The sequence below is a fragment of the Triticum aestivum genome, chromosome 5D, assembly GCF_018294505.1.
Source record: "Triticum aestivum cultivar Chinese Spring chromosome 5D, IWGSC CS RefSeq v2.1, whole genome shotgun sequence".
NCBI lineage: Eukaryota > Viridiplantae > Streptophyta > Magnoliopsida > Poales > Poaceae > Triticum > Triticum aestivum.
The window spans coordinates 467,334,639-467,356,154 of record NC_057808.1 but is presented as its reverse complement, the minus strand read 5'-3'; the positions used below and the strand labels follow the sequence as shown (position 1 = coordinate 467,356,154).

General features: G+C 45.5%; 2 protein-coding genes across 3 annotated transcripts; both read right to left on the bottom strand.

Annotated features, from left to right (window-relative positions):
• Nucleotides 1-10,197: 10,197 nt before the first annotated feature.
• LOC123125555 (ammonium transporter 2 member 5-like) lies at nt 10,198-12,128 on the bottom strand. The gene has a single exon (XM_044546028.1). The coding sequence runs from the start codon at nt 11,989-11,991 to the stop codon at nt 10,591-10,593; it is 1,401 nt and encodes a 466-aa protein (XP_044401963.1). The 5' UTR covers nt 11,992-12,128; the 3' UTR covers nt 10,198-10,590.
• Nucleotides 12,129-13,301: 1,173 nt separating this feature from the next.
• On the bottom strand, nt 13,302-18,469 carry LOC123122830 (putative disease resistance protein RGA3). 2 transcript variants are annotated; one of them, XM_044543186.1, is made up of 5 exons: nt 18,041-18,469; nt 16,360-17,595; nt 16,243-16,328; nt 14,225-15,946; nt 13,302-14,084 (listed from the first exon to the last, which is right to left on the bottom strand). In XM_044543186.1, exons 1-4 carry the CDS (start codon nt 18,347-18,349, stop codon nt 14,284-14,286), a joined length of 3,294 nt encoding a protein of 1,097 aa, XP_044399121.1. In that variant the 5' UTR covers nt 18,350-18,469; the 3' UTR covers nt 13,302-14,084; nt 14,225-14,283. The 2 variants fall into 2 exon arrangements, with proteins under 2 accessions (XP_044399121.1, XP_044399120.1); XM_044543185.1 differs by having other exon boundaries at nt 14,225-17,595; nt 18,041-18,467.
• Nucleotides 18,470-21,516: the final 3,047 nt, after the last annotated feature.

Sequence of the window (21,516 nt, the reverse complement as noted above, 5' to 3'; positions counted from 1 at the left end):
TGTCGAGCACAATGAGTGGTGATCCTCCGGCCTCCCACTCGCACGCAGCCGCCGCCACCCTCCCGCTCGCTCGCCGCCGCCGTCGTCACCAGTCCCGGCCATGGCGCCGCCGCTGCTGTCGTGCCCCTGAAGACCTATTCATCTTGCCTGAAGGTGATCCTGTGTCAGATCCTCCACTTAACCCGCGTGGACCGGCTCGTGGGTCACTGACAGTGGGTCCCTTGGGCCCACTGGTCAGGTTTGACCAGTCGCCCCCGCCTCCTTCCTCCTCTGGCCGAACAGAGGCGGGGCTCCGGCGATCAACGCCGGCGAACGGCGGCTCCTCGCGGGGTCCTGAGGGCGGGGATGGATCCGCCAGGCCGGGGCGGTCCTCCCGGTGGTCGAGGAGGTGGCGGGGATGGAGGGAGTCGCCGGCGGCGAGCTCCGCGGCGGACGGCGGCTTCGGGAGGTTTGGGGCTTTGGCCTACGGTGGTTCCCCAACGCATCTGAGGGTTTGGGCGGCTCCGCACAGTCGAGGGGAGGAGGATGGTGGTGCTATACGGACGGGGGGGGGGGGGGCTCTGGTTGCGACTGAATGGACCGGAGGGCGGCGGCGGCTGTACTGGCCGGAGATGGGGAAGAAGACCCTCCCTGGTCGATTGCCTGCTATGGGGGTGCTAGGTGGGGTGGCTTGAGGTCGCCTGAGGGACTGGACGGACTCGGGGGCTCCTTATATAGGCGGCCGGAGTCGGTTCCAACGGCGGCCGTGGATAAGAACGGCGAACCGCCGTTCTCTAGCCTGCAGGACGTCGTGGCGGCGACGGGCACTAGTGGACGAGCTCGCAGATAAGCTTGGACTGCTCCAGAGGCGAGCTGGCGAGCGGCTGTGGCTCGGGCGGTGCCGTCCATGGCAGGGGCCTGCTGTGGCCGGCCATCGTGCCCCTGAAGACCTATTCATCTTGCCTGAAGGTGATCCTGTGTCAGATCCTGCACGATACCTCATCACTACAACACGTCGGCGGCGGTGTATGAGGCGTCCATGGCCCTGGTGGCGCCTTCAAGGGAGGACGCATGATCTTCAAGGGAGGACAGGCCATCAGATTCATCCACTTGGTAGCGTCTTTGTTCATCCAGGTTTGACGATTCATCTTTTCATTATCTAGTCTCTCAGGGATGTCAAACGTACCCTCAACAACTAACGTCAGCATTTATTTTGTTCTGTAGTGAACCCCCTCGATGAATGCATGTCTGTTGCCGTGGCTAGAGAAAATTCTACATATCCACATCCTGATAACCAACAAGATAAGTAGCAGCTTTGATATGGAGGTATTTTCCTTCACTGCGTGCTTTTTCTTTGTGCCCTTTACTGTACTGTAGTAGCATTTGCTAAATTGCATTGAGAGAATAGGACGGCACAACAAGCTAGGGCTTCAAGAAAACCAACCAAATTCCTTTTTTTTGGGATCAACCAACCAAATTGCTGTAATAGCACGATCCGCAAGACCTAGAAGGGATCTACACATGACATCGGTGGCTTCTCCTCCGCCTGCTATTTGCCGCTTTGACACTGTTGACAGATCCGAGTTCCACCTGCTAGGCTCGAATGGTAGATGTTACGGGCAACTGTATGTGAATCCCACTCCAAGGGATCGCCCTTCTCTATCCTAGATATGGCGGTTATGGAGTTGATGGCTCGTGTTTTTTTTTCTCTTTTGCTTTATTTATTTTGTTTTGTTTCTACTTACAACAAAAAACTTATTTATTTTATTTCTAATTACTTATGTATTTTACTTTAATTATTTTATTTTTATTTATTTTACTGCTGCTATTTTTATTTATTTTACTGCTGCTATTTTTACTTAATTTATTAAGGTTTATTTATTGTAGTTACTATAGTTTATTTTATTAAGGTTTATTTAGTTTTATTTATTTTATTAAGGTTTATTTATTTTATAAATATAAAAAAATGAACATAGATGCGCTTATAGAGAAAATTAAACCTAAATTCACAGTAAATTTCAATTTACTGTGAATTTAGGTGAAATTCCCTGTATAAGGGCATCTATTTTCACTTTAAGAGAAGCTCAACAAGGCATAGAGGGACGGGCTTATAAACTGGTGTGAGCGCCCTTCGGTTGGCGAGGTGGGACTAAACACTGGCCGCAACTAGGACCAGCCCTTTAGTCCCGGTTTGTGGTATGAACCGGGACTAAAGGGTGGTGGGCCAGGAGCGTGGCCCATTGGTCCCGGTTTGTCCCACCAACCGGGACCAAAGGGTCCGGACGAACCGGGACCAATGCCCCCACGAGGCCCGGCAGGCCCCTGGCCGCACGAACCGGGACCAATGCTCACATTAGTCCCGATTCGTGACTGAACCGGGGCTAATGTGAAAACTGCCCTGTGACCTAAGCCCTGTTTTCTACTAGTGTAAGATATATATCAGGAACATATCTACCCTCAGATGGTGGAATATTCAATTTTACTTTAGGAAGATGGTCATGTACCTCAGGTGGTGGTGCAGCCCTACTGCTGCGATGATATGCATGAGGACGACCTGGTGGTGGTGGTGCTGGTGGTTGCACGTAGTTCTGATTTTGGTCAACCTCATCCTCGTAATGGTCCTCCACCTTTGCAGTAGCAGCAGGAGCTACAGAAGCATCAACAGCGGCACCAGAATTTTGCCCAGGGTCAATGGGAACGCGTTGTGCTTGTCCCACTTGATTTGGAAGGCGACGTTGTTGTTGTTGTTGTTGTTGTTGTTGTTGTAGAGGCGCGACAGCTGCAGCGGCTGGTGGTTGTGGAAGACGCGTGAGCAATTCATTAAACCTGTTATCGAGCTTTGTTTCGAAACCTTGTCAATGCCATCCATCTTCTCCATGGCCTCTTCAAATCTGTTTAGCACATCTTCCACCTGTCTACTCATCATTTGCTGAAACTTATCATGTAACTCTTTGTTCGTCATGTTCTCCCAGTCAATATCGCCGGGTTGTGATCCTGCCATGGTTAGCAGCAATAGAAACACACAAGAATATGATCCTACAGACTACTAGAAAATGGCGGTGGTGGGGTGTCACAAATTCGTCAAGCAAATCTCAAATTCTTACCAGTTCTTACCCAGCAGCAGGTGGTGAACGGCAATCGTTGTAGTTAAAACTCTCAAAGCTTGGATAGAGCGATTACCAGGGAGAGTCAAACGCATGTCGTAGATGTATGTGGAGCTGGGAAGGCTTATAATATGGTAGCAAAAATGGTCAGCAATAATCAATTCAGAGATGCAAAGTTGAATAAACACTCAACGACAGTACTGTGCTGGTCCTAGGCTAGACCGTGCTAGAGACGCGAGCCTAGAACACTAACAAAATCACGGCGCTGCACGTGAACAAGGAAAAAGCACACTTTGGATTTTTTTTCGCTTCTTTTTTTTGCGCTCCTCTTTTTTTTGCGAAAAATCACTATAATGGCGAGTGTCTCAAAACTCTTCCTAGGTCAAACTGACAGGATGGCCACGGAAATTCTTTTTGACTTTTTTTTCAGAAATCAGGGCAGCGACGACGAAAAAGTGCGACAAAAAATCACTATGATGGCACGTGGCTCAAAAGACTCAGAAAAATCTAAAAGTAGGATAGGGAAAAAATATTTTTGCCTGCGAAAATTTTGGCCTAAAAACTGCACGGGGGTCTCCAGACTTTTTTTTTTCCGAAACCTACTCAGGCAAGGAAACACGAATCGGAAATTAACTCAGGCAAGGAAATTAGACGGATCTCGAAAACAAACCTAATATGAAAGTAACTCGGATTGGTGGTGGATATATGGTGGTAGGATATGGCAGCGGTGGTGGTATATGGATACGATTGGTGGTGGTACATGGATACGGATTGGTGGTGGTATATGGATACGGATTGGTGATGGTATATGGAGATGGATCGGCAGCGCATAAGCGGTGGTGGTAGATGGCAGGGCCGATGATGATGGTGCGGCGACGGCGTGACAACTTATGACCAGAACTCGAAACTCTAAAAGACTAGACTTTAAGACCAGCAACTAGACACGACGATGCAACCGCAAATTCAACAAAGCAAAATACTGAAAAGACTATGCAAAGGCTCAGACTGGTTCGGATATGATGAACTAACCCTAATTTTTTTGGCTTTTTCGTGGACTGTAGGTATGAAGAACATACTCGATCTAAACTACGAAAAGTTGGAAAATCTCACTGAGCAACCTGGAAATCTGTGGGAGTCGACTTTGACGATCCGACTACGAACGTGCGAAGACGTCGCACCTTAGCAATCGCTAAATCAACTTCCGAGGGGTTATTGACCACGCCGGAGCACGATCAACCTGACCATGAGGGTCTATTTCCTGCGAGCAAATGAAGAACAAGCAAGAAACTAAGATTGCAATCTGTTGCGAATAAAAGAGGAAAGCTTTATTAATGAAGGTGGGATTCTGTGACGCATTTGTCTGGTCGTTGAACACAAACGAAGTACGCGAAGTTGCAGCTATGGCGAACTTTTAATCTAAACAAAACCCAAAGTCTAAACGATGCCCTAAGGGCTATATATATGGAGGATAGATGGGGAATTTCGTGGCCCTTGGAGGAGGGGTCCGAAACCAACCCTAACTCTTGTTTCCCCACACATACGGACTCTAAAATCATCCTATAATCAAGTATTTCGAAATTACATGGGTCAAGCCCAATAATAAGGTGACGCAGCACCTAGAATAGCCTCTGGACGAAATTCATGAAGTGGAATCTTGTATATTTCGTCCAAGGCTTCATGCACTCATTATAGTGGCTTCAAAGTCCTGGAATCATCACTTGTAACTCCGTTCTTGTTCCCCTTGCGCATGCCATCATCTCCATGCTTGAACTTGCTTCAAGGTTCATCTTTCTTGTCAAAGCTAGACCCTTCATTTGTAAGAAAAACAAATGTATCCAATTTAGGCAGCATCATATTCTCATGAACATTAGAATCGTTACCATGAAACGAAAGTACATGGTATTCAATTGGCGTGCGCGAGCTCTAGTAATTGGTCCAGTATGTATAGCAGCAGGGGCTGTGGGTGTAACAATGCTATTGATGTCCTCATCACTATTAGCATTAATTTTCCATGGTAGTTAATTAAGAGAGAATTTAACAAATTGACAATGTCGAAGGTGAAGAAACAACCTACTCTCTCGTCATAATATTACAAAGAATAGAGGTGAAAATTACAAAAGTCTACTCTCTTGACATAATCTTCTATACTAAATATCTAGTGCCCGCTAATTTATTTATCTCAATATGAGAGCATGACATCTCAGCATGCAACATGCATGAGAAGGTCCATCCCAACATACAATCATGTATAGAAAAAAGTCCACCTCAACATGCAAACATGCATGAAAAATTTCCATCATATTATGTATATGTATTTAATAAATATCTTAGAACTACAAAATAGTTAAACACAATAAATCATATGTTTTTCAGTTTTAGTTCTCATATTATTATTCCAAATATTAATGTTTCATGCAACCAAATCTTATTGAAATATACTGCAAAACACTCCTAGAAGAAAGTGCGGGGTATCATCTAGAATTTATTTGAAGCATGTTTGAAATGACAAATTCTAGAATTGTGTGCCAATTGGAATGTATCCTCATATTTCACGACAACATTGTGTGGGTAAACTTTTGAGTGTGATGGAAAACTATACACGTTAATTAATATAATAAATTTCTAAAAACCTTAAGGTCGATTGACTGGTTCAACTACTCACTTATCACTAGCTCTGTCTTGTGGCGAGCCGTGCACATTGATACGTTCATTGCAATTGGTCGCATAGACAGCAAGGGCAGAGGGAACATCTAGGGGTCCCACTTTACCTGGCACCAGTCCAATTGATTTCGTTGTATTAAACGAGTCCAAATTATAATAATACTTTTCATGTGCCCACACCCTAGCGGAAAAAGGAGCATCTATATGGCAAATCCTATACGGCGCATTCTGCGCCCGTTATAGGTGTTTTGGTACACAGTGCACACCCTCTCTCTTCTCTTGATCAAAACGGGATGACCCATTTCAAAGCACCAGGGGAATATCTTCTCCCTGGTTTGGAAGCTCCTAGAAGTTTCCTAGGCCGGTTTTGGAAAGCTTGTGGCTTTCAGCCAGTTTTTTCCCTTTTCGTTATTTGGTTTTCTGGACCATTTTTCTTGTGTTTTATTCTCTATTTTCTTTTTCATTTTTCATTATTTTCAAATTTGATGAACCTCTTTGAAAAGCTCACCATCCTTTTCCTTTTTTTGATGTTTTTTAAATCAATAAAGTATTTACAAAATCGATGAACTTTTTTCAAATTCATGAACTATTCGGAATCGATGATCTTTCTTTTTCAAATTCATGAACCTTTTTTTCAAAATGGGTGAACTTTTTTCGAAATTGATGAAACTTTTTTGGAAATTGATGAGTTTTTTTTTCCAAATTCGTGAGCTTTTTTAAAAAAAATTGAACTTTTTTCCTGAAAATCTATGAACTTTTTTGAGTTTTTTTAAATTCGCAAACTTTTTTCGATTTTCATGTGTGTTTTGAATTTTAAAAGTCAACAGTCAATACAAAACCAAACGGACCAACACCTTGTTTATAACGAGCTATCAAGGGAACCGAAAGAAGCGCTCCGACGTTTATTTGGGCCGGCACACAATGAGAGGTGCATGAGTGCCCGTTCTCCTAACCGATGTAGAATTCGCCAGTTAGGAGCTCCCATCCATATCGCGCGTGTTGCATGGCATATGGTACGCCTACCTAGAACGCACCATAAGTGGGTGTGCCCAGAGTTTTCCTCGCTCGCTCTTTTCATAAAAAAAAATAACGTGTTTCATAAAAGTATCATATACTCACATGTTTTCCTTTTTCTAAATTTAGTTTTCTCCATTCATTAAAAATATTTTATTTTTGAAAAATATGCTAATTTTTTATGTAATTTCAAAACAAATGTTCATGCAGTTTAAAAAATATTCTTGAAGTTTTTATGACGGCGGAGGAGGCGTTGGCATCTGGGTCGGCTGCTTCGGATCCTTGTACCTGACGTACGTCGCCCCGGCCACCGACGTGCCCGCCACGACCATGAGGATGAGGAGGAGGCGGCGCGCGGCCCTGGCCGCCGCCGTTTCAAACTCGAGCAGTGTGGGTGAGAGGGGTGAGGACGGAGTTGACGAATTTATAACACGGGGAGCGATCAGCTCGATGGACTGGTTCCACTCCAGTATTTTTTATTTTTTTTGACGTATGACTGGTTCCACTCCAGTACGTAGCGAGCAGTGCGCATCTAGGCTGTTGTAAGTTGTAACTCTTTTTTTAGGGGTGTTGTAAGTTGTAACTGATCGAGCAGAGCGAGGGTCCCGCGGCACCGTTCAGCGGATGGGCCTGGCGATCGACGCACATCGCGAGACTTTAATACAGCCCGATTCACTTAGGCGCGCATTCGAGTCCCGGCTCCGCTTCTTGTACGTTTATTAGCACCACATCGCTAAAGTAAGGTTGATCGGATATGTTTATAATCTTATTCGGCCAGAAAGCTATCACCGAGCAGCAAGCCCGGTTAGCTGTCTCATACCTTGAAATTGATATATGCAATCATACTTCATAGGCACCTTGGATATATGACCACACGACACGCTGTGGGTGGCTTTTTTATTTTCTAGTAATTAATTTTGTTTTTTGTTGTCTTGTATAGATGGATTTGCTGATTTCTGGTCCATTCCTATCTTTTATGCATTCACCATCACCTGAACTTTTCTAAAGGATACTTTTTCTTTTTAGGAAATAAATGAAGACTATTACGATTTCTATATAACTCTTATAATTGTTTCTTTGTAAACAAATCTTCTTGCTTACTTTTAGCAATGATTTTCCATGTTTGCTAATTAAGAGAGCGTTTTGCAAATTGACAATGTTGAAGTTGAAAAAAAAAACTGACTCCCTTGTCAAGATATTATGAAGAAAGAGGTGAATATAATAAGAGCCTCTTTTTTCATATCTAAATAGCTAGTTTCCACTAACATAAGTATTTTCTCAACGTGCAACATGCATAAGAAAAGATCCACCTGAACATGCAAACATGCATGCAAATTTTCATTCTGTTGTGTATATGTATTTAATAAATACTCTATTCAATAAAAACATTTGCATAGAGCACACGATTCACTAAGTAGTCAGGATTCAGATTTGGTGTAACATAGGTTGGAACAGTGATATGATGACTTCAACAGGCATCCTTCATTGTGGAATTCCCCATATTATGAACAATTAATGTTAACATGGATGTCGATTTCTGTCCGCTGGAATTGGTGCAACCGAAACAATTATCTGAGATGCGACGGGCATGTACATTGTGTCCTACAGTAAGCTGCCCCCTGGGCAACTGACGCGAAAACAGCGAAGCAAACACAATATATGTTGAGGGAGTGCCAGTCTCAAAGATACCTGATTCTAGATATGTTATCGAAGCATTAAAGCGGGAATTTGAATATGTAAAAGATCCCCACATTCCGTGAGGTTCGTTGCCTACCACGGAAAGGTGTAGTCATTTTATTTTGCCTCTGTTTATCCTGCTTGTGCTTTTGTTTACCAATTTGTAAAGTTTCTTTGCCTTGCAAAGTGGGAAAGGAGATGGGCATCAGATCCATGTTTCGCTAATCCCGAGCTTGAAGAGAATTGAATACTCGCGCGGAAACGAAGAAGGCCTTGGGTTATATAGTGAAAACCATGCAGGCCCAGATATACTACGTAGTTGGAAAAACACAATGGTCAAATGCCTTTACTTTCCAAACAAGAATGAGGCAATTGACCATCCAGAAGATAGGGATATGTAGTGGGCTTTTTCTTTACTCTATAAGTTAATAACGGGCATACATATATAGTTAATAAGTAGAGACTTTGCCTTTCTCTAAAGACTCGAGATGTCCCGCTAAATAAGATGTATTGTTAGCACAAGATGGACCTGAGCTCCTCGACCAGAAGAAGAGTCATTGGGAGGGAACTAATTCTCCTCAACGACCAGTTTTCAAGAAGTTCACGCCTAACCATCAGCACCAGCAGTCAGGCGGGTCTAAGTAGTCACGGATTCTCTTCAGCTCAGTGTTAAGATGATTCAAAGTAGGCTTCTTTGGATTGGCATTGATAAAAACGACCACAAGAAGTGGATGGTCCTAATGACCCTTTCGATAATTTATTTGCGGGGCACCCCCTTCGAGTTAAATGCCTAGTGGAACGTGAAAAAGCATCAGCGGTTATCAGCTAGAATTTATATATGAAGTATGTTTGAAATGACAAAATCTAGAATTGTTTGCCAATTTGAATGCATCATAAATTCCTAAAATGTTAATGTCGATTGAATGGTTACATTACTCACTTACACAATGGGGAGGCGTCAACGGGGGAGAAGCGAGTCGTCGACGCTGAACATAGGCCGTCAAGGGCGCAAGAGGGGAGCGGGGCCGCTTGCAGGCGCCAGACTCCCCAGGCAGCGAATGCACACCATCTCGTTGGTGCACATGGATGATACGTGCCCCGGCTGCCTACAAAAACATCAGGCATGAGGTCGGCATCTGGACGAGGCAAACAGAGCTCTGGGTTTGTCCAGCTGATTCTGTTGTTGAGCGAGAAGGCGTTTATCATGGACTATTGCCCACTGCGCGGGAGCAGGGCGAAAAGCAGGGTCTACGTGGTGCACCACCAACACAACGACGGTGGAGGGAACTACAAGACCGCAAGCCGCCGGAGGAGGTGTGTGTGGGAGGGGGGAGCGGCCGAGCTGGGAAGCATGACATGCCGAAGAGTTTAGCAGGGAATCGGACAGACGAACCGATTCACAGTAGAAGCCCTAGGAGGTGAGAGCTAATTGCATACAAGTACACATTTGTGGCTAGGGTAACGAATTGTTTCCATTTTTCAATTTTTTTGTAGATCAGTATTGAGTTTGGGGCAGGTCACAACAAATCGCACTGATTCACGTTTGAACCGGTTTTGACAGCCCAATGAGTGGGGCCCACTTGTTAGGGGCCGACGTGGCGCATCATGTGCATGTTCATTTGTAGAAAAATCCATTGCTTTATATTTAATCATGCACCTCATTTGCAAAAAAGGGCTCGTGTGAGATTCGTGTCTACGTGGGGGTGCACTCCCCACGACGCGCCACGAGTCAAATATAGAGCAAGGGGGTTTTCTACAAAAGAACATGCACACAACGCGTCATTAGTTCCGTTGTCAAAACCGGTTCAAACACAAATCGGTGTGATTTGTTGCGGCCTGCCCTAAATTCGGTACTGATCTGCAAACAAAAAATGCGAAAACTGGTGCCAATTTGTTACCCTAGACACAAATATGATACTTATATGCAATTAACTTGGGGATGAGGATCGCTAGCTATATGTTGATCCAAGGGCTCAGCCCCTTTGGACTGCTTCAACGATCGAAAACTACATCTTGTGGGTTTGACCAGTAGAGGAGGCTGTTCCTACTTTCCTTGGACATTCGTTGGTGGACTATAGGATCTACTCCTAAACAGCAAATCCGTGAAACATACTCCACAATGCACTAGTATCGATCTTACAATGCATAGGACTGCTCAGATGATCTCATCAACCTTGGACGACATGGGATTGGCCGTCATTTGGTATCGCCGGCTGCCATGCACGGACTGCTCGTACGTCTCGCCGTCGCCCCACACCGCGTACGCGTCCTCGCCGTGTATGGCGTCGTCGCCGGCCGCCAGCTGCTCCTCGCTGAGCCGGAGCGGCACGGCCACCCGGACGAGCAGGCACACGATGCTGGTGACGACGACGTTTAGCGCCACGATGAATCCGATCCCGGCCAGCTGCACGCCCATCTGCCGAAACCCCGCGGAGACGCGCCCGCCCCTGACCGCGTACACGAAGCCCACGTACCGCGGGTCGTCGCCGAAGAAGAGCCGGCAGAGCCGCGGCTCGGCCAGGAGGCCCGTCATGAGGCCGCCGAGGCTGCCGGCCACCCCGTGCGTGTGGAGGATGGCGAGCGTGTCGTCCACGTGCCTCAGGACCCGGCACCGCTTGTGCAGCACCATCATGGTGAACCACGGCACGCTCCCGGAGACGAGCCCCATCAGCATCGCCGCCCAGCCCTGCACCAGCCCGGCGGCCGGGGTGATGCAGACGAGGCCGGTGATCATGCCCTGGACGGCGCCGAAGGCCGAGGGGCGGCCGAAGACGAAGCAGTCGAGGATGAGCCACACCAGGAGGCTCGTGGCCGTGCAGAGGTGCGTGTTGACGACGGCGACGGACGCGTCGATGTTGGCGGCGTAGGGCGCGCCGCCGTTGAACCCCGTCCACCCCATCCACAGCAGCCCCGCGCCGGCGAGAGTCAGGAGGATGTTGTTGGGCGGGAAGGCCTCCCTGTCCTTGGCCGTCCTCGGGCCGACCCAGAAGGCGGCGGTGAAGCCGGCGATGCCGGAGGAGAGGTGGATGACGTAGCCGCCGGCGAAGTCCATGACGCCGGCCTTGAAGAGGAACCCGTTGGGGCTCCAGATGCTGAAGGCGCCGACGGTGTAGGAGAAGGTGAGCCAGAGGGGCACGAAGATCATCCATGCCCGGAAGTTCATCCGTCCCAGGAGCGAGCCGGCGACGAGGATGAGCGTGATGGCGGCGAAGACGAACTGGAAGAAGAGGAGCGTGGCGGCCGGGTAGGCGCCGGCGAAGCCCTGGGCGGAAAGGAAGCCGGCGGCGTCGAGGCCAGCGAAGTCGGGGCGGCCGACGAAGGGGAGGAGGCGGTCGCCGAAGGACATGCGGAAGCCCCAGAGGCACCAGCAGAGCATGGTGGCGGCGAAGGCGTAGAGCGCCATGAGGGCGGAGTTGACGGCCCACTTCTTCTTGACGATGCTGCCGTAGAGGATGACCAGGCCCGGCACGCTCTGCAGCCCCACCAGCGCCGCCGCCGCCAGCTGCCACGCGTTGTCGCCCTTCTCCAGCCACTCCGGCGCCGCCTCCGTCGCCATGATCTAATCTACCTACTCGCCGGCCGGCGATCGATGGCACGCAGTCGACGATGCGAGTGTGTGCGCGCGCGCGACAAGATCCGGCGTCGCGTTCGCGAGGCGAGTACGCGGTGCCAAGTGGAGGGGGCGAGGGCTATATAGGAGGGGCGGGGTGGAAGAGGTCCGAGGGGGGAGAAGCCGCGCAGATTCCTGAGGTACTTTCTGAAGGACGAGATTCAGTTGTGCATGTGTGTTCTGTGGCTGAATCTTCTGCTGTTTTCTGGGGAGTTAGTTCCTTTCTACGTCTGCACTTTGCAGTGACAAGCCGGCCGCGGCCTAGCGTAATTAGCGTCTGAGCCGTGTGTTCAGAGCGGCGATTTCTGCATGCAGCAAACTGAACGGCGCAAAGAATCTAACGAAGTTATATGATTTCTTCTTGTGTTATAAACAAAAGGAGTACAAATCAGAAGGCACAAGCTCCAATTAAATCAAATGGCGGACTTTCTTATGAGCATCAGAGCATTCCCGGTCCTTCAATTGTCTGATCGGTCTCCAGTTTTGGAATCATGCGTGCATCATGGATCAGCCGGCTAATCGGTTACAGTGAGGTGGATTTAGTCAAACACCATTGTTGCAAGCGCCATTTGTATCCAACATAAGCATAAAGGCTCAATACAAAACTAAACTATAGTACTATATTGTACTGCAAATTAACAATAGGGCAACTTGTGGTAAAAAAAAATACGCAGGTGCTTACTTGTCTTTTCATGACGACAAAAACAGCACCTTTACTCTCCTACCAATTTCGTGTAATTTGTGTCAATCTTGTCAAAGAAGTGCCCATGTGCCTTTTCTGGCCAAGCAACTACAGCAGGTATTAATAATTGAGATCAAATGATCCATCTTATGTGTACTATGTTTGACAACACATAAGTGCACACTGTATCTGTATGCTCTGGAACTGCAAGCGTGCTGCTCAAGCTACCAATGCAAGCTGCACTACAATTTTGGTCCTGGGATTCCAACAGGCAGCAGATTCAGTCAATTGCATTCTTCATATACTTGAAGAAAATCTCAGTCAATGAAATCTTTCATATAGTAACCGCAATTGCTTCAAGATCAACTGCAATATCAATATGCGATTCTTCCTCGCCACAATCTTAATAATGTCAATCTAAAACAGGGTACAAGGAGCGTCCGCGTAACTGAATAAGCTATGTGCCTGAGAAACAAGCAACTTTTCAAGACATCCTCACTGCCTTTTTGAACAAACATACTCAGTATATACAATGCACCCTGCAACATATGTATAGATGATATACGCCTACTCATTTCTGTCCATAAAGACCATGGAAATAATGATGCCTGGACATCCTTACTGACTATTTCAAACAAATACTATATTGTACTCCCTCCGTTCCTAAATAGATGACCCAACTTTATACTAACTTTGTAGCTATTACAGTGTACCATTCCCCATATAACGACTCTTATTGAACTGGGCTAATACCCTGTACAAGAACTGCTATACATCAGAACATAGAAAGAAGAACAAAAAAAAGGTGCCTGAAACCCGTGTGTGTGTGCTCCTCTGTTTTTCCTGGACAGCTGTTTCTCAAACTGCCGTGGAACTGCATGCGTCCGGAGGCCTTTTACTCTCCGCGATGCTCTCAAATGTACTATCCACGCGGCCTCTTTAATTTCCAATAGGACAAACTCCTAGCCTCATAAAACAATACTAACTCCAAAACACATGTATGTATCCCTGCCCGAAGTAATCACAAATACTCCTCTGGTGCACTATGTATCTAATTTAAGCAAGCAGCTGAGTTGGAGAACAAACATTTAATCAGGAAGATGTTGTATTTTACAAAAATCCTGCTAATCAGCATAGCAGGAGCAAGCAGTTCCGTTTGCAGATCGGCATCGTCGTCCAATCTCGTATTCATGAATCAAAAGTAGTGTGTACCTAACAGTTGCGTTTGCAGATCAACATGTCATGAACTCGCCTACTAGCAAGTATAAACTTCACTGGATTTGTACAAGGAAGGCCTCTCCCTTACTGTTGCAATGCAAGTACCCAATGCGATTCATTTGGGCGTGATAACAGATACCTGAAACAAAAAAAGAACAATCTTTAGAATTTTGATACATACAAGTGCCTTTGGGTTACTAATTGTTGTGCAGAGTTTTGGATCAAGGTATCATTTTGCAAGAATGAGAGAACAAGTTAAACAGAAGAGGGTACATATACCTCATTCGAACGGGTAACCCACGAGGCACAGGCATCCCAATTGAAGGTAACCCAAGCAGTCAGCGCATGGATTTGCCAACTGATCTATTTGGAATTGCTTCAACAAAATTCCAGTGAGTGCCTCTGCTTGAGAAGGCCTCCTCCAAGTTAGGGCAGCCTGTGATCCGTAGCCTCCCGAGGGTTGGGAGCTGCTGCAAGAGTCCCTCTGGTAGTGTCTCTACCCTTGGGCACCACTCCATCACCAGCGTCCTGAGTGCAGTGACTCCATACGTTCCATCTGGAAATGCCGTCAGGGCATCGCACCTAATCAGAGAGAGTTCTCTCAATTTTTTTACGCTCCCAAGATTTCTTGGCATGGAAACCAGCTTGGGACAACAACGGATCGACAAACTTTCAAGAGATGCAGGCAACTTTGGTACCTCCACCAAATTATTGCAACATGATATACTAAGATTCTGGAGTCGAGGAAGGTGGTCATTTTCTTCATCAGATATTGCTAATGGAAGTGATCCAGTTAAGTTGGAACAATCAATCAAGTTTAGAACTCGAAGGCAATTCATGTTCCTGAATTCTACCGCTGGCCATTGTACTATATTATTGCAGTTTTCAATTGACAGTTTTTCAACAAAACCAAAATGGTCCCATATATTCTGTTGTACTTGGGACAGTTCGAACGAGAAAAGACAGTCGTAATTTGTTATATCAAGCACCTTAATAAACCTGCAAGGTATTCTGCTCAACTCCTCTTCAAAGTGCTCTACATTTTCCCTCAAACCTCGGAGTCCCAGTCTCACGTTAGAGTCACCAAGCCTCGAGAAATGAAGGTGAATAAGCCGCCAACCAACTTCAATGTAGCCTTTGCACTCAAGATTAGATTGCACAGACATATTCATCAGATGGTAAAGAGGGATGTCATTTGCCCCAGTCACCAGCAGATCTTCAATCAAAGGGAGCGTCTTGGGCATGCTTGCGAGCATTGGACATGCAGAAACATCTAGCTTCTTGAGCTGAGGGAATGATATAGCTGGTACTTGTCCTGGCACCTCCTGGTGCCATCTCTCTAGCTTAATCATGTCAGAAACTATCATGATTTCCAATTTAGGAAAGAAGGGTGGTAGAGAAATACAGGATTCCCCAATGTTTGTATGATCATTACCAGCACATATACTTGTCAAGCTATGCAAACCATTCAAACTCAAGTACCTAAGAGAGGGTAGCTGCCATAATGGTGGAAGATCCTTGCAGTTCTTGCAGCTACTCAGACAAAGTTCACTGAGATGTTCTAACACTGTAGAGTTGTGCATCCATGATGACAGTTTAGCACCAGTATAATTAGATAACAGTAAAACTTCAAGCCTTTTGTTAGGACAAAGGGCCTCTAATATTCCTTCTGCATTAGTGTCTACTTCATATCCATAAGGAGGTCTATTCGCCCAACTGAGTGATAATCTTTTCAAATTGTGCTTCGCGGACATATTGCCTTGTTTAGCATTTTCTACACTATGCACTTTTCTCAGCTCAGTCAAAGAAAGAGCACCACCTAGATCCAAATCTTTCAGTTGATCAATTCCACGACCTGGATCACTATCAATGACATAATTCGTCAATGTCTGCAGAGAACTCAGCTGACCAGTACCTTGTGGCATGCGCTCCAAACGATAACACCCAACGAGGAAGATGTGGCGAAGACTGCTCATGTATCGCATGCCTTCTGGTAATCTCCTAAGGTTTGCACAACAAAAAAGCTTCAATGTTTGCAAGCTATACAATATGGTAGTGGCTTCAGGCAGTGCAGACATACGAGAATAAGAGCAGTCCAGATAGCGAAGATGCTTCAAGTTCGTCATATTTATCTTGATTGAGATGGTCTTCAATGCTCGCAAGGACATGAATTTTGATTTGCCTATACTCAGGGACTCTCTCTCATCCAGCGGAGTCTTGGTCGACTTTCGGACTAATATCGTGCGGGGCCGGGGAGCTAGAACTTCCTCCATGGTGGCAATAGTATGATAACTGACATTATCAAGTGACAAATGTCGAACATCATGCTGTAATGAACTAGCATTTGTGGATCCTTGTAGAATTTCTTGATGTGGTGAAGATTCTTGCAGGATGGAGCAATCATTTCCACTTACGGAGTCAGCAAGATCATGCATGAGATCGTGCATCTTGCAAGTAGTTGGTCGGTGCATGAAATCATCATTACGTATGTACTGATCGAACCCATTTCGAAATCCGGAGAGCGGATTCTTTTGAATCTCGACCTCTTGTAGGAAACATCTCCAAACTAGCAAATCAAAAATTTGTTGGCCTCTTGTTTCTGATGCAATAAAGTCATTTGCCATCCATAGCTGGATTAACATGTCCTTGTTCATCGGGCTATCCATGGGGAAAATAGCACAGAAGGAAAAGCATATTTGTGCGTCTGATGACAAGTGATCATAGCTCAGTTGTAGTGCAGGTACAATTCCAGTAGTTCTAAGGATGTCATCCTTCCAAACATCACTATCCAGAAAAGAAAACCATTGCCTGTGATGCTTCGAGCGAAGCAAAGCTGCTACGGTCTTGATAGCAAGAGGCAACCCCTTACACTTCTGGACAATACTCTTAGCCATTGAAATCAATTCCTCCTGCTTTTCCACTGCCCTTCCAAATGTGTTCCTCTGAAAAAGCTCCCATGATTGATCTTCACTTAGAAGTGATATCTGATGTGGAGGAAGTGTTCCCATGATAGAAGCAACTTGATTGCTGCGGCTTGTCACAATTATAGCACTACCTGAGCCAGCATGTGAGCATAGTAATGATCTCATGTCATCCCACTTCTGTCTATCTTCACTCCAAACATCATCTAGCATTAGGAGGTACCTTTTCTTACCCAGCACTTCACCAAGTTTCTTTTGCAATGCTTCCATTTGAGTTAAATCACACTTGTTCATCGTGGTCACTTCTATTACAGATCGGATAATTTCTTCGATAACGAACTTGTCAGAGACACAAGCCCATATGACCAACTCAAAATGATGCTTCATCCTCCGATCATTGTGCACAAGTTGGGCCAGGGTGGTCTTACCAATTCCGCCCATACCAACTATGGGAAGCACCATGACATTATTCTTAGTGTCGCTGTCAGAGTGATCGAGCAACATCTTCACCACTTGTTCCTTCTCATTTTGTCTGCCCACAATCTCTGATTCATCGACTTGAGAGTGTGTTTGCGGATTATCGACGCTTAGTGTCTCTGCATGTTGTATGAAGTGAAAATTGTTCATCTCCACAACCAATTCATCTATCATTTCAAGGGCGTCCTTCATTTTCCTGCTCATGGAGAGCCGGAAAACAACTGGGCTATTGGCAGTGAAGTAGCTCAACACCTGCAATGAAACAAATAGAACAGAAATCAAAAGGCCTGCATTTCCAAATTAAAACTCAAAACTGAAATTGAAAAGCTTAAATTTCCAAGTTACAAACTCAAACTGAAATTAAAAGGCTCCGTTTCCAAATTAAAAACTTAAACTGAAATTAAAAGGCTCGGTTTCCAAATTAAGGCCCTAAACTGAAAACAGATCTAGCCTGAGCAAGAAATTGTCTGCAATGTTTGTGAAATTATACAAGAACGGGCCCAAAATATATTCAAGTGTTTGTTGACACCTGACAGAGTGACTTAAAATGAAAACAGAGCTAGCTCATCACCAATGCAGCCAAACGAGGAAATGCATTCACTTCTATACAGTGTATTTACAGATTACAGAGCACCCAAACGGGTCCTCATCTGAGAACAGAACCAGCCAGAGTGGGAAGATTACAGATAGGACGAACCTTGCGTGCCTTGGAGCGGGGGCGAATCTGGGCGTCGGCACGGAGGCGCAGCGCCTCGTAGCGGAAGTCGTCGAGGACGTCGTCGGCCTGATAGGCGGCAGTCTTGAGGTCCGTCATCCAGCGGAGGACGGCGGGGTTAGTGCGGCTCTTGGCATCGGCGTCCAGCAGGATGCACTGGACGGCGGCGAGGTAGCGCTCCAGCTTCCGGCGGGACTTGTCCAGCCCCCACGCCCGCAGCAGCTCGGACACCAGCGCGTCGCCGGCCTTAGCCACCACACGGCCCAGCAACGCTGTGAGCAGCGAAGCCATGTAGCCGCCGGCGGGTGGCTCAAATCATTTGGTACTCTGCTCGACTGCTCCGGCACGGCGTCGCGAGTGAGATCTGACCAGAACTCTCATGTGGAGGTCAACTAGGGGATTTTATTTTAATCTTGCTAGCGTTGAGAAATCCTAGTATAACAGCCACGTGATTGCAGAGACTTGTTATATATTGGTTAAAATACTCCTTGAATTTATTAGGCTGGCCATAATGGTAGTAGTCTTGGTTTATTAGTCTTCATATTACTATTTTGTGCCAAACTTTGATCATAGATTTAACTAAAATAATAATATTGCATGCCATCAAAAATTATATCGGTGGACTTGTATTTAAACATAGTTTCTTGTGATATTATTTTTGATTACATACATTAACATTTTGTTAGTTCAATCTAAGATCAAAATTTAGCACAAAATGTGAAAAGAGACCAATAAACCAGGACATAGATAATAGTATCTTAGTCGGTATCATGCATTTTGAATTAGCAAACATACTGATGTGGCAGGTATTTAAGAAAGATGAAGAGTTAGAGTAACATAGGTAGATATTTGTATCATAATAAAATATTACTAATACTGTACTTTGTATGTGTCATGCATTGGCAATAAATTAGATCATCTATGATACTACTATACACTAAAAAAAATCGAGAGCACGCAAATTACGTACAGAAGGCAGAGGGAAAGTTACAAAAAGGCAGAGCCTCTCCCACCACAACACGGTGAGAAGCAAAACAAACTCCACACGAGAGCACACATTACAACCACAGAGCATAAGAGCCTGATCTAAATTGAAATACAAAGCCGCGTCTGGACTAACACCATGGTAGCGGCAAAGGCGTAGAGTGCGATGAAAGGCGGAGTTGACGGCCCACATCTTCTTGACGATGCTGCTGTAGAGGATGACCAGGCCCGGCACGCTCTGCAGCCCCACTAGCGTCGCCGCTGCCAGCTGCCACGCGCGCACCGGCGATTGCAGTCCATGATGCAGAGTGTGCTCGCGTGACAAGATCCGCGTCACGTTCGCGAGGGAAGTACGTGGTGGAAGAGGTCCGAGGGGGGAGAAGCCGGTGGGGGAAGCCGCGCAGATTCTTGAGATACTTTCTGAAGGACGAGATTCCGTTGTGCATGTGTGTTCTGTGCCTGAATCTTCTGCTCTTTTCTGGAGGTTAGTTGCTCTCTACCTTTGCACTTTGCAATATTGCTAGCTTTTTCTGATGCACACATCAACAAACAACAAGAACCATGCAAAAAGTGAACCAACCCGTGATGGGGATAGTTAGGTGGACTGTGGTATCCCCAGCCCACTAGAGTTCAAGTCCTTGTGCTCGAGGGGAGGAGATGTCCCCGTTGACTACGAGACGCCTACGGTGACTTTGTAAAATCATCTTGTGCATTCATAGGGGTGGTTGTATGCGCGCATATATACGAATGTTTGTGACTGTACTGTGCCAAAAAAAGCACAACAAGAATAATCTTTAGCAGCAGATCCCCTATCCTGAAACCATGCCAAATAAAAGGATCCCCTATCCTGAAAGTTCTAACTGTATCTATTATCTCAGTCCCTGGCCAACTTTTAGGGGGTTTAAACTTTTATTCGTCTAGCAAATCACCCAAAACTTAATCCCTCAAAAAAAAACTAAGCACAAATTTCGCACACAAACTCATTTGAAACACACATTTAAACTAGTTCATCACACAATTTGATTTACGTATACATTAACATCATACATAGCATAATTAAACCGACCATTTGCCTACTATATTAACACTATATCAATATTGAACTAAGTTAAGCATCAATATAAAACGTATAAAAACTACATAGTAGATAACTCTACTCGTCGTCTAAACAAACAACATTATCAATGCAATGGCGCCCAAAAAAGAACAACTAATGTTGATCCAGAGAGTATGAACCAAATTATTACAGCGGTTAGGAGTGCAAGGTGAAGCTATGCTACCTCTTGAGCATGCGTTGGTTTTCCCTTGAAGAGGAAAGGGTGATGCAGCAAAGTAGTGTAAGTATTTCCCTCAGTTTTTGAGAACCAAGGTATCAATCCAGTAGGAGACTACACACAAGTCGCCTCGTACCTACACAAACAAATAAGAACCTTGCAACCAACGCGATAAAGGGGTTGTCAATCCCTTCATGGCCACTTGCAAAAGTGAGATCTGATAGAGATAATAAGATAAATATTTTTGGTATTTTATGATAAAGATTGGAAAGTAAAGATTGCAAAATAAAATAGATTGGAAACTTATATGATGGAAAATAGACCTGGGGGCCATAGGTTTCACTAGTGGCTTCTCTCAAGATAGCATAAGTATTACGGTGGGTGAACAAATTACTGTCGAGCAATTGATAGAAAAGTGCATAATTATGAGAATATCTTGGCATGATCATGTATATAGGCATCACGTCCGCAACAAGTAGACCGAAACAATTCTGCATCTAGTACCATTACTCCACACATTGACCGCTATCCAGCATATCTAGAGTATTAAGTTCATAAGAACAGAGTAACGCATTAGGCAAGATGACATGATGTAGAGGGATAAACTCAAGCAATATGATATAAACCCCATCTTTTTACCCTCGATGGCAACAATACAATATGTGCCTTGCTGCCCCTGCTGTCACTGGGAAAGGACACCGCAAGATTGAACCTAAAGCTAAGCACTTCTCCCATTGCAAGAAAGATCAATCTAGTAGGCTAAACCAAACTGATAATTCGAAGAGACGTGCAAAGATAACAAATCATACATAAAAGAATTTAGAGGAGATTCAAATATTGTTCATAGATAATCTTGATCATAAACCCACAATTCATCGGATCTCGACAAACACACCGCGAAAAGAATTACATCGAATAGATCTCCAAGAAGATCGAGGAGAACTTTGTATTGAGATTCAAAGAGAGAGAAGAAGCCATCTAGCTAATAACTATGGACCCAAAGGTTTGTGGTAAACTACTCGCACATCATCGGAGAGGCTATGGAGTTGATGTAGAAGCCCTCCGTGATCGATTCCCCCTCCGGCGGAGCGCCGGAAAAGGCCCCAAGATGGGATCTCACGGGTACAGAAGGTTGCGGCGGTGGAAATAGGGTTTCGTGGTGCTCCTGGATGTTTTCGGGGTATATGGGTATATATAGGA